Below are 11301 nucleotides of genomic sequence, written 5' to 3' on the forward strand. Positions count from 1 at the left end.
AAGGAATTAAATAAGAGAAATAAGAGTATAACAAATTAAATAATACTTAATCAAAATGTATGAATCTTTATAATTTGGTATTAGATCTTCATTTGGATAGCTAAATTCAATAAAAAAACTTTTTAAGAATTTAATAGATTATTTTAAAATAGTTCAAAGCATAACTTACATTAGCAATTAAAGCGATTCTTCTATATGTAATGGTTATCCAAATGAATAAAATTCTAAGTTGATGCTTTATATTTCTTAAAAACCTATTTATGCAAATTGTTTAAGGCAAATAAAATTAAATATCTTAAAAAATGAAAAGAAAAATATCCATTATTTTGTTTGCTAATTTTATATTTCATTTGATAATTTTTTAACTAAGCCTTAGGTAAAGTAGTTTAATAACTTAAATAAATAAATGAAAGATATATTTAAAAAAATTAGTTAAACAAAGTAATGTGAACTAAAAATTATTTAAAAATAATATAAAAAATATTTAACTCTTTAAAAATGATTTTACTTAAAAGTTCTAATATAATTTTATTAATAATTTTTTTATTAAAAATAAGTTCAATTTTTTTAGATGATAGTATTTTTGTATTTTTTACTAAAATAAAAATGGATGTAATTATTCTTTAAATTTACTGAAAAATAATAATATTTTAGAAAAATTGCTAAATTAATTTAATCAAAAATAAAGTGTAAAAAATAATTTGATTTCCAAATTCTGATTTTAAAACTTTTATCTAAAAATTAGGAATTCGTTTTTTTTTTTCAAACATTTAAATGCTATTAATAAGAAAAGTAAAATTTATTTTTAATTTAAAATAAAATTATAAATTGTAAATAAAAAAAATTAATGATAATTCATTTAGATTTAAATAGTGTGTGGATTAAAAAAAATTAATAAAAATTACAAAAATTAAATATCATTTCAGATAAATATTCATGTTAGGTTACTTTAAAAAAAAAAATCTGTATTTTTGTAAAAGAAATTAGATATTACATAAATCTATTATAATTATAAAGATTAATATCTGAAATTACAAATTCAAATTTAAAAAACATACAACAAAGATTTATGATAAGAAATAAAATTAGTTTAATTTAGTAGTAATTAGAAATCCATTGCTACCATTTTATTTTACTTGGCCTTGCTTTCATTCTTTCTATTTTATTTAATTGAATAAGCTCAGTTGAATATCGCTTATATAGATTAATAAGCTCTATAGAAGGATTATATTCTTGTGTAAGTAGCTGTATCAATTTACTAAAATGATTTGGAAACACATTACATAAATTCTTCTTCAGACACCTTTTCTTTTAAAAATGATAACAAATCTACAGATTTTTCTAAGTTGTTTTCTAGATTATCTTCTTAAGAACAGAAACTTAGATTAAGCTCTTCTCTGCCTTTGAACTTTTACAAATACCTTGAAGATATGAAAGTTTCATAATTACACAACTAGGATATTTAATCTAATAAAGCTTAGATTGGTTTGCCTAATTTAAAAAAATTTTTATTTTGAAATTCTTCTTTAATTGCAAACAAATTCTAATTTGATTGAGATAACTTGATTTCTGTAATTAAGCTTTGTTCACTTTCACTTAAATATTTTTGCTTTTCTACAGCTAAATTAGAATAGCTATTGAGTAAAATTTCAAAATTATTACCTTTTCTTAACGTTCCATTAGCAAACTCAATATATTCCTCATAACTATAATTAGTTTATTTAATTTTATCTACAAAATTATTAAGATCAATGGAGTACTGTTTCATGCAATTATTGAAGTGATCTAATTATTTTTCTGTAGGATTTTCTGATTTCAAAATTATTTCAACTTCTTTTTTATAATCGAGTTTAGAATATATTTTCTCATATATTTTTTAATCCTCTACTTTGAAGCGATTAAAAAAGGTTTAAATAATTTAATCATTAATGAGGATACATTGCTTAATTTCTGAAATTTAAGTTTAAATTTAGTCAGATTTAACCTCATCAAATTAAAAGAACAATTTATTAATAATATTTTCTTTAAAAATATATTAAGAAATTTCATCCTTAAGTTATTTGTCAGACTATGTCCCTTTATGAATATTTGATAAAATCTGTTTGTTGCTTGTAAAATTGTCTTTTTCTAGTTCTCTAAACCATTCGTAAGCCTTGCTGCACTATGGTTGAGAATATAATTCAACACAGTTTTTCTTCTTTAGCAAATCTGCCTTTTAAAAATACAATAAACTAATTTTCTTTTCGTTTAGAAAATCTTTAAAGAATAATCCAATAGTTTTATCAAACTATTATTTGTCTGTAAAGCTCAATTGAGAAAATAAGTTTCCTATTAATCCTATTGCTGCTGCTATTCCACCAACAATCCATCCTATTCCTGGGATTAAAAAAGCAGCAATACCAAGAAATCCACTTAAAACATTAGAAACTGTATTTAGCTGCATCTATTAAGAGCAAATATATCTCTTTTAATAAGAAGAAAAGTCAAATCCAATACTAGCAAGTGATGCAACTACATTTAAAGCAAGTAAAATTCTATTGACCTCTTTTATTGCTTTGAAAGAAGTTATTAATAGCTTAGCATTATAACTGAAGTATGTCATATTTCTAATTCCTTCTCCTCCAACTCCAATAATTTTATCCATGGCTTCAAAAAATTGCTAAATGGTAAAATTTATTTTTTCTTAGTCTTCGTATTGAAAAGCATCAATTATCCCATTTTAAATTGTCTAATAAGCAGTAATCTCTTTGATCACTTTTAATTTGGCTAGATCTTCCAAAGTCTACCTGTGTTTTTAGATATCAATAACTGGTTAAAGATGATAAACTAAATTCCAAAAGTGAAGCTGTTTTCTTGAGAGTAAAATTTTTTCGCTTGATGGTTCTTTTTCGAATTAGTAAGAATTCCATTAATACAATATTAAAAAATGTCTTTAAATGTTGTTTTTTAATTTATTTTATTATTGTATGACTCTCTCTCTTTAGTCTTTGTCTAATATATTAAAGTTTTCATTAAAAAGCAGTTATAAAACACTTTAAACTTCATCTATTTTATTAAAATTAGTAATCAATCCAAAGTGTAAAGCATCTAATTCCTTTTAAATGCCTATCTTTTATGCTATTTGATCTTATGATTCTTATGATGGAATTTAAGGTTCATTAATTTATGCAGTTATATTGTCGAGCTCACGATATAAAATAAATATCCTTTAGTATTATTTCTTATATTCATTTGGATCTGTAATTATTTAGAAATCTTAAAATTTTGTTATTTTCAACTAAATTTTGTCTTCTACTGAAAAGCTATCAATAGAATTGATAGCCTTGAATAATGTCTATATTTGTAGCTAATCTTCTTACTCATCTATTTTTTAGAGTTCTCCCTCATGCATATAGTTGCACTTAAATTCAACGCTCTTTAATTCAAAATTATTGAAATAGATACCGCCTCTTCGATCATTATCTGTCAATCTCTCAACTTAAATCATTTTACTCTTGACATATCTAATATTTTTTTGGCTTATATCATTATTAAAGCCTTATGTAAGGATGTCATCTAGCATATCTGAGTCTACTAAAGTAACTTCCTAGTCAAATAGCTCTGAAATAAAAAGAAGAAATTGTTTTACAATTTAATCAGTGTTATCTCTATATTATATTTCTGCATTTCTAACAAATAAAATTTTGAATTCTAATATTTTATTCCTTCTAAGAAAGTCAGCTATTTATTTAAAATTATCTAAGTAGCTGCTTCTGTTCTCAGTTCCTCCATATCCTGGAGTATCAATAAAGTTGTATCTGACATTATTATATATAACTGGGAATATTTCGCAAAATCTAGATTTAGAATTGATAGAATCCCCTACAAGTCCTTTATATTTGGTTAGTTATTCTATCAAAGAAGATTTACCGACTTAAGATTCGCCTATAAGAATAATATTTTGTACATTTTATTTATTATCATATAAAAAACAGCTTTAGGCAAGTTCTACAATTCTAAGAATTTTTTCATTTAAACTTTTTTCTTGTTATTGGATATCATCTGCATATTTTTAGAGTTTACTCAGTTCAGAATCTGTAATGTTTGACCAAATTTACTTTCTGAGAGAATCTAGCATGTATTCGTTGCGTTTTTTAAAAGTTATATTTGGCTATCTATCAAAATGAGTATAAACAAAAATATGATAACTATTGGCATATTGAATATAATTTAATGCTTTATCTTTTTCTTTGTAAATTTGAATTCTAAAGTCACTGTATTTATCTTGACCAGTATGGTATTTGCACTAAACCCACTTCAAGAAGTTATCGCTATTCTAGAATTCAGCAATAAGTCTCTTTAGAGTGATTGGATCGCTAATCAAATCTCCAAATAATTCATATAAGAAGTAAGTGTAGACTAACTCATTGATATCTTTTTGTTAAGTCTAAAGCTATTTATTTGATACATAAACGAAAAATAATTATTATATTTTGATTTTTTCAGTAAACAGGAATTTAACAATTTCAAATATTATTTCTTCTCTAATCCTATTTGTATCATTAATGCCAGGGGTGTCAATGTGCTTAATTCCATCTTTTATGTAAATATTGCATTTTTACGTGCATGAATCTCTCCCGTCGCTCACTAAAATTTCATCTTAATTAGTTATTGTCTTTAATGTGCTACTTTTACCGCTTCCAGTATTTCCAAGAAAAATTCTTATTTTAACACCATCTTTACAAATCATTTTTTCATACTCATTAATTTAATGTTGACTGGAATTTTTTAATATGCAACCTGATATTTTTAATTAAGGATCATAAAATGAACTAAGATTTGACCCTAATAATTAATAGCCAGGTGTATTTTGCAATTAATCGCCAAATAAATTAGTTTCTTACTGCATTAGATTCTAAATATTTTTTATTTTTATATTTTTTTATAAATAATTTGAAGGCTGGGATTTTTAAAAATCAATTAATATATCTAATCAAATTTGATTTTAAAAACAAATAAATTGAAAACACTTCTTAGCTAAAAACGAAGTCGAAATGTAGATAGATTCTTTTATTATACTCCAATAGATTTGATAAAATTTAAATGGTAAAAAAAATTTGATAAACTCACCACACTATTTCGAGGAAAAATACTCAAATAAAAAATTAAAATCTTTCAACTCACGCTATATTATAGTTTAGGCTAACATATAATTAGTATAGCTCTAATTTTAAAATTAAGTCAGTGCTTTCGGTTGTATCTAATAAATACAATTAAAAAAATTTTTTTTTATTATATAGGGTAAATTTTGATATTGATTGATCAAAAAGTCTGATTTTATATTGATCGATATTATAAACTTATTAATTGCTTTTTTAATTTCTTTTATAAATATAATTGGAACATGATTTCATAAAATGTAAAATCTTTATTATTTTATTAATAATTAAATTACTAACTATTTAATAAAAAAGACTAGGAGACCATTTAAGTTTAAAAAATTTTAAATTCTAGTTAGTTATCTAAAGTTTAACTGGATATATTTCATGAAAGTAATTAGTATCAATAATGTTACACTATTTCGAATGTTTATAGATATTAACTAATTTGTTTACTTTTGTTTTAATAATATTCCTCTAAATAATTTTTTTTAAATAAAATAAAACAAATGATTATCTCATATTTGTTATTTTTATTAGCTAGTAAATTATTTTAAATATCCAACCATCCATATTTTTAAAGAAACCTAAATACTTCTTAAAAATATTGACACTAAATATATCAACATTTTCTTTTTAAATTGATTCTGAAAATTTAAGAAAACTGGTTGTTTAATTGATAGACTGTAAACTATATCGTTTTTACGAAACTAATCAATAGAAGAAAATTACAATATTTAAAAAAAGATCAATGGTAAAAAAATAAAGAAAAACAGTTTAAAAAAGTCTTATTTGATTGATTAATTTATCATAAAGGGAAACTTAATAATGTTTATGAATATTTTTAATTTGCTTATAATTAATTATCTTGATTTGAAAAATCAACTAATTAGCATCTATTACAAATCTTTTTACTATTAAATATAGATATATTTTTTATAAGATTAATAAAAAAAGAGATTTTTATATTTTAATATCAATTTTTAATAATATTAAAGAAAATGAATGACTATTGATTTTTATTTAAAGTTGGTTTTTCTTAGATGGTTTAAAGTTTTTTTGTTTTGTTTTATTATCCATAATATTTTATCCTTCATTTGCTTTTTATTTACTCTCTATTGATTAATTTGCTGGTTTATCATCCCATTTTTTACAATTATTTTCTAGTTATTTTATAATATACTAAGTTTCATGGCTTTATTTTTAAGATTATTTGAGTTTGCTTTATAGAATTTTAAAATTACATATCATGAAGAACTCTTAAGAATTAAAAAAATTAAAATGTTTTGCTAAAAATAATCTGGAATTCATCAAATATATGTCAAGAGAGGCATAGCCATTAAAAAATTGACTTTATTTCTACTTAGGACTAGTAAATAGAATTATACCCTAAAAATATAAATAAAAACCTTTAATGTATTTGAATTAAAATAATTATGCATTTTAATAAGCTATTTTTCCTGTTTTAGAGCTTTTCTTATACTTTGTTGGATTCATACTCTAACTTTCCTAGCATTTTGATAAAAAACTCTTTTTTAAACTTCATTTTATATTTTGATAATGTATAAAAACTATTATGCGATTATAAATGGATGGATAACTTAAAGTATCTACTTAAAACTACTTTAATAATATTTATAGCATTCAAAAATAAGTTTTTTTCATTATTTATGATACTATTGTATAAAATAAATATTTCATGACCTGAGTGTTTAGCTTTTAAAATTTCTTTTTTATTAAAATGGTATTAACGAAATAAGCTTTTGTTTTTAAATAAATGATTTAAAATTAAGCTTCTATATTATTTACAAATAAACAATATTTTATAGAAATGATTTTTAAAAAATACTTTTTATCTAATATATTATTGTATTATATCAAATAACAAATTTCACTTTAAAATAATAAATATTTTAGATATAATTTAATAAATTAAAGAAAAAGAAAGAAAAATAATTAAACTAATGAGTGAATGAATGAAAGAATAATGATAATTAATTATAAAAAATATTTTTATGCCTTATATATGGTAAAATAAGAAGTCTAGCCCATAGGGGTATTTTTGACACTCATTTTTCAAAATTTTAAACTAATTTTAACAATAAATTGACAAAAATAATTATAAATCCTAGCATATTAATCGAAATATATATATATATATAATTAATTAATTTAATATTGTATGTACTCATAATTTTGGTTATACTTGTGAATTTATTTATTTATTACTCACCTCAATTTATTCAATAATTTAAATAAATATTTTAAGCTTTATAGATAATTCAAATCCTTTATGATATTAAAATGCATGTCCAGCATCATTATACGAAAATATGAAATTTTTGAGAACGCTTTATTCATCTCTAAGCTAAAATTTATAATCTAATTTTGGTTAATTTTTTAACTAAAAATTGTATGATTGAGGAGAAAGAATATAGTAATATATTTCTTACTGCAAATGTCTCTCTCTTAAAAGAGCATCAACCTAAGAATATGCAAAAAATCTAGGTATTCTTCTATCTAAATTTTTCATTTCCAGAAAAAATGAATCAAATCCATTTTTGTATGTTTGAGCTTTTAATAGCATGATATGATGATAGAAATTCATTGCTTTCCAAACTTATAAAGATTTGTCTTTACTTTGATTAAATATATTCATTAGGTTATTAATATTTCTAATCATACTATCCCTAAAGTCTTTATTATCAATTTGCTCTCTTGTTATAGAATTTAAATCTATTCCTATCTTTTAAAAAATAGTATTCTGAACAAGTAGAGGTTCCCATCTATTTATTAATAATTTTTAAAAATATCATAATATTAACTTTCAACAAATAGAATAGTATTGTTAATAAATAATTTTAGTGAGTCGTAAAGTAGAAATTTTTTTAAAAAAAGGATAAATATAATTTTTAATCAATCTTACATTTCTAATCCAATCGAAGCTAGCTAAACAATTGCTTTTACTCTTTCTGGATGAGTATGAATAAATTTTTTCCCATACATACCTCCAGCAGAATGCATAATAAGGACAACTTTATCAATTTTAAGCTCATCCAAAAAATCTTTCATTAGGAGGGAAGTGTCTTCCAAATATCCTAAATAGGTTCCTAGTAAATTCATATAAAAATAAAAAAAACTTTATTTACTATCAAATTAAATTAAGAGTAAATTTCAATGTACCTCGTCTTTCATCTTAGCCATCAAGCCCTGGTATTGAGAAATTTATCCATCTACAAGATAAACGCGCTTAAATGTGTTATTATAAGCTCAAAAAATCTTAAAGACTTCCAGGAATGCCATGGATTGTCATAATAACTGGTATATTAATTTGATTTGCTTCATTTTAATTTATATCTGAAATCCTATCTGTATAAAATAGATATCTATTCCCAGATAACTTCAATTCTTTTACTTCATTTTAAAATTTGTTAATTTGCTTATTATGTTCTTGATCTATAATCTATTTAAATTGAGCTTCATTTTATTAGCATAGTATTCTAATTTCTTCATTTTCCTTTTATATTTATAATGCTAGTCTAGTGTCTCTTCCATGAATAAAATTTGAAGGGATATCAAATTTCTTAAACTTATCTTGCTACATTTTAAAACAAAAATGTGTTTTATATCTTAATAATATAGAGTATCTATTGTAATATATTACTTGTTATTTTTGTAAATTTGTTTAATTTGATTATTTTTTTACTGATTACTTGTTATTTTTATAAAATATCTAAGATATTAAAGTAAATATAAATAAATATTTCTATTATTAATTATAAAGGGTTATGCAAATTAATTGTAACACTAAGTTTTTATTATTTAATAATTTTGATTTATAGCTAAGACTAAGGTGTTTTATTGTCATATTTCTTATTTTCTTACTTAAAAATTTGAAAGAAACAAAATAAAAAATAAATTGACATTACCATATATTTTTCAAACAAACAAACAAAATGTTTAATATTTTTGTAAAAGAATTTGGAAATTATTTAAATCTATTATAATTATAAAATATAATATCTGAAATTACATATTCAAATTGAGAAAACATGCAATAAAGATTTATAATAAAAAATTAAATTAGTTTAATTTAGTAGTAATTAGAAATCCATTGCTACCATTTTATTTTATTTTACTTGGCCTGGCTTTCATTCTTTGTATTTTATTTAATTGAATAAGCTCAGTTGAATATCGCTTATATAGATTAATAAGCTCTATAGAAGGACTATATTCTTGTGTAAGTAGCTGTATCAATTTACTAAAATGATTAGGAAACACATTACATAAATTCTTCTTCAGACACATTTTCTTATAAAAATGATAATAAATCTACAGATTTTTCTAAGTTGTTTTCTAGGTTATCTTCTTAAGAACAGAAACTTAGATTAAGCTTTTCTCTGCCTTTGAACTTTTACAAATACCTTGAAGATATGAAAGTTTCATAATTACACAACTAGGATATTTAATCTAATAAAGATTAAATTGAATTGCCTAATTTAAAAAACTTTTTATTTTGAAATTCTTCTTTAATTACAAAGGAATGTTAATTTGATTGAGATAACTCTATTTCTGTAATTAAGCTTTGTTCACATAAATATTTTTGCTTTTCTACAGCTAAATTAGAATAGCTATTGAATAAAATTTCATAATTATTACCTTTTCTTAACGTTCCATTTGCAAACTCAATATATTCCTCATAACTATAATTAGTTTATTTAATTTATTCTACAAAATTATTAAGATCAATGGAGTATTGTTTCATGCAATTATTGAAGTGATCTAATTATTCATCTGTAGGATTTTCTGATCTCAAAATTTTTTCAACTTCTTTTTTATAATCGAGTTTAGAATATATTTTCTCATATATTTTTTAATCCTCTACTTTGAAGCGATTAAAAAAGGTTTAAATAATTTAATCATTAATGAGGATACATTGCTTAATTTCTGGAATTTAAATTTAAATTTAGTCAGATTTAACCTCTTCAAATTAAAAGAACAATTTGTTAATAATATTTTCTTTAAAAATATATTAAGAAATTTCATCCTTAATTTATTTGTCAGACTATGTCCCTTTATGAATATTTGATAAAATCTGTTTGTTGCTTGTAAAATTGTCTTTTTCTAGTTCTCTATAGCATTCGTAAGCCTTGCTGCACTATGGTTGAGAATATAATTCAACACAATATTTCTCCTTTAGCAATTCTGCCTTTTAAAAATACAATAAACGAATTTTCTTTTCGTTTAGAAAATCTTTAAAGAATAATCCAATAGTTTTATTAAACTGTTATTTGTCTGTAAAAGTCTATTAAGTAAATAAATTTCGTATTAATCCTATTGATGATGCTATTCCACCAATATTCCATCCTAATCCTGGGATTAAAAAAGCAGCAATACCAAGAAATCCACTTAAAGCATTAGAAACTGTATTTAGCTGCATCTATTAAGAGCAAATATATCTCTTTTAATAAGAAGAAAAGTCAAATCCAATACTAGCAAGTGATGCAACTACATTTAAAGCAAGTAAAATTCTATTGACCTCTTTTATTGCTTTGAAAGAAGTTATTAATAATTTAGCATTATAACTGAAGAATGTCATATTTCTAATTCCTTCTCCTCCAACTCCAATAATTTTATCCATGGCTTCAAAAAATTGCTAAATGGTAAAATTTATTTTTTCTTAGTCTTCGTATTGAAAAGCATCAATTATCCCATTTTAAATGCTCTAATAAGCAGTAATCTCTTTGATCACTTTTAATTTGGCTAGATCTTCCAAAGTCTACCTGTGTTTTTAGATATCAATAACTGGTTAAAGATGATAAACTAAATTCCAAAAGTGAAGCTGTTTTCTTGAGAGTAAAATTTTTTCGCTTGATGGTTCTTTTTCGAATTAGTAAGAATTCCATTAATACAATATTAAAAAATGTCTTTAAATGTTGTTTTTTAATTTATTTTATTATTGTATGACTCTCTCTCTTTAGTCTTTGTCTAATATATTAAAGTTTTCATTAAAAAGCAGTTATAAAACACTTTAAACTTCATCTATTTTATTAAAATTAGTAATCAATCCAAAGTGTAAAGCATCTAATTCCTTTTAAATGCCTATCTTTTATGCTATTTGATCTTATGATTCTTATGATGGAATTGAAGGTTCATTAATTTA

General features: G+C 22.2%; 3 protein-coding genes across 3 annotated transcripts in view; all 3 read right to left on the reverse strand. All coding sequences in view use genetic code 6, as the record gives it.

Annotated features, from left to right (window-relative positions):
- Positions 1-1180: 1180 nt before the first annotated feature.
- On the reverse strand, positions 1181-4888 carry TTHERM_01045780 (50S ribosome-binding GTPase; the record flags this gene model as incomplete). The annotated part of the gene is made up of 1 exon (XM_001017991.2): positions 1181-4888. One exon carries the CDS (start codon positions 4886-4888, stop codon positions 1181-1183), a length of 3708 nt encoding a protein of 1235 aa, XP_001017991.2.
- A 2438-nt stretch (positions 4889-7326) lies between these two features.
- On the reverse strand, positions 7327-9006 carry TTHERM_01045800 (alpha/beta fold hydrolase; the record flags this gene model as incomplete). The annotated part of the gene is made up of 4 exons (XM_001017993.2): positions 7327-7924; positions 8065-8248; positions 8322-8736; positions 8803-9006. The coding sequence occupies 4 exons, from the start codon at positions 9004-9006 to the stop codon at positions 7327-7329; spliced, it is 1401 nt and encodes a 466-aa protein (XP_001017993.2).
- A 315-nt stretch (positions 9007-9321) lies between these two features.
- Positions 9322-11301, reverse strand: part of TTHERM_01045810 (50S ribosome-binding GTPase) — a gene marked incomplete at both ends in the record, with an annotated part of 3675 nt that continues 1695 nt past the window's right edge. Inside the window, one exon of the mRNA XM_001017994.3 lies at positions 9322-11301. This exon is cut by the window's right edge and continues 1695 nt beyond it. Coding sequence (XP_001017994.3) covers positions 9322-11301 — 1980 coding nt within the window.

This window comes from Tetrahymena thermophila (assembly GCF_000189635.1).
Source record: "Tetrahymena thermophila SB210 genomic scaffold scf_8254603, whole genome shotgun sequence".
NCBI classification, from domain to species: Eukaryota; Ciliophora; class Oligohymenophorea; order Hymenostomatida; family Tetrahymenidae; genus Tetrahymena; species Tetrahymena thermophila.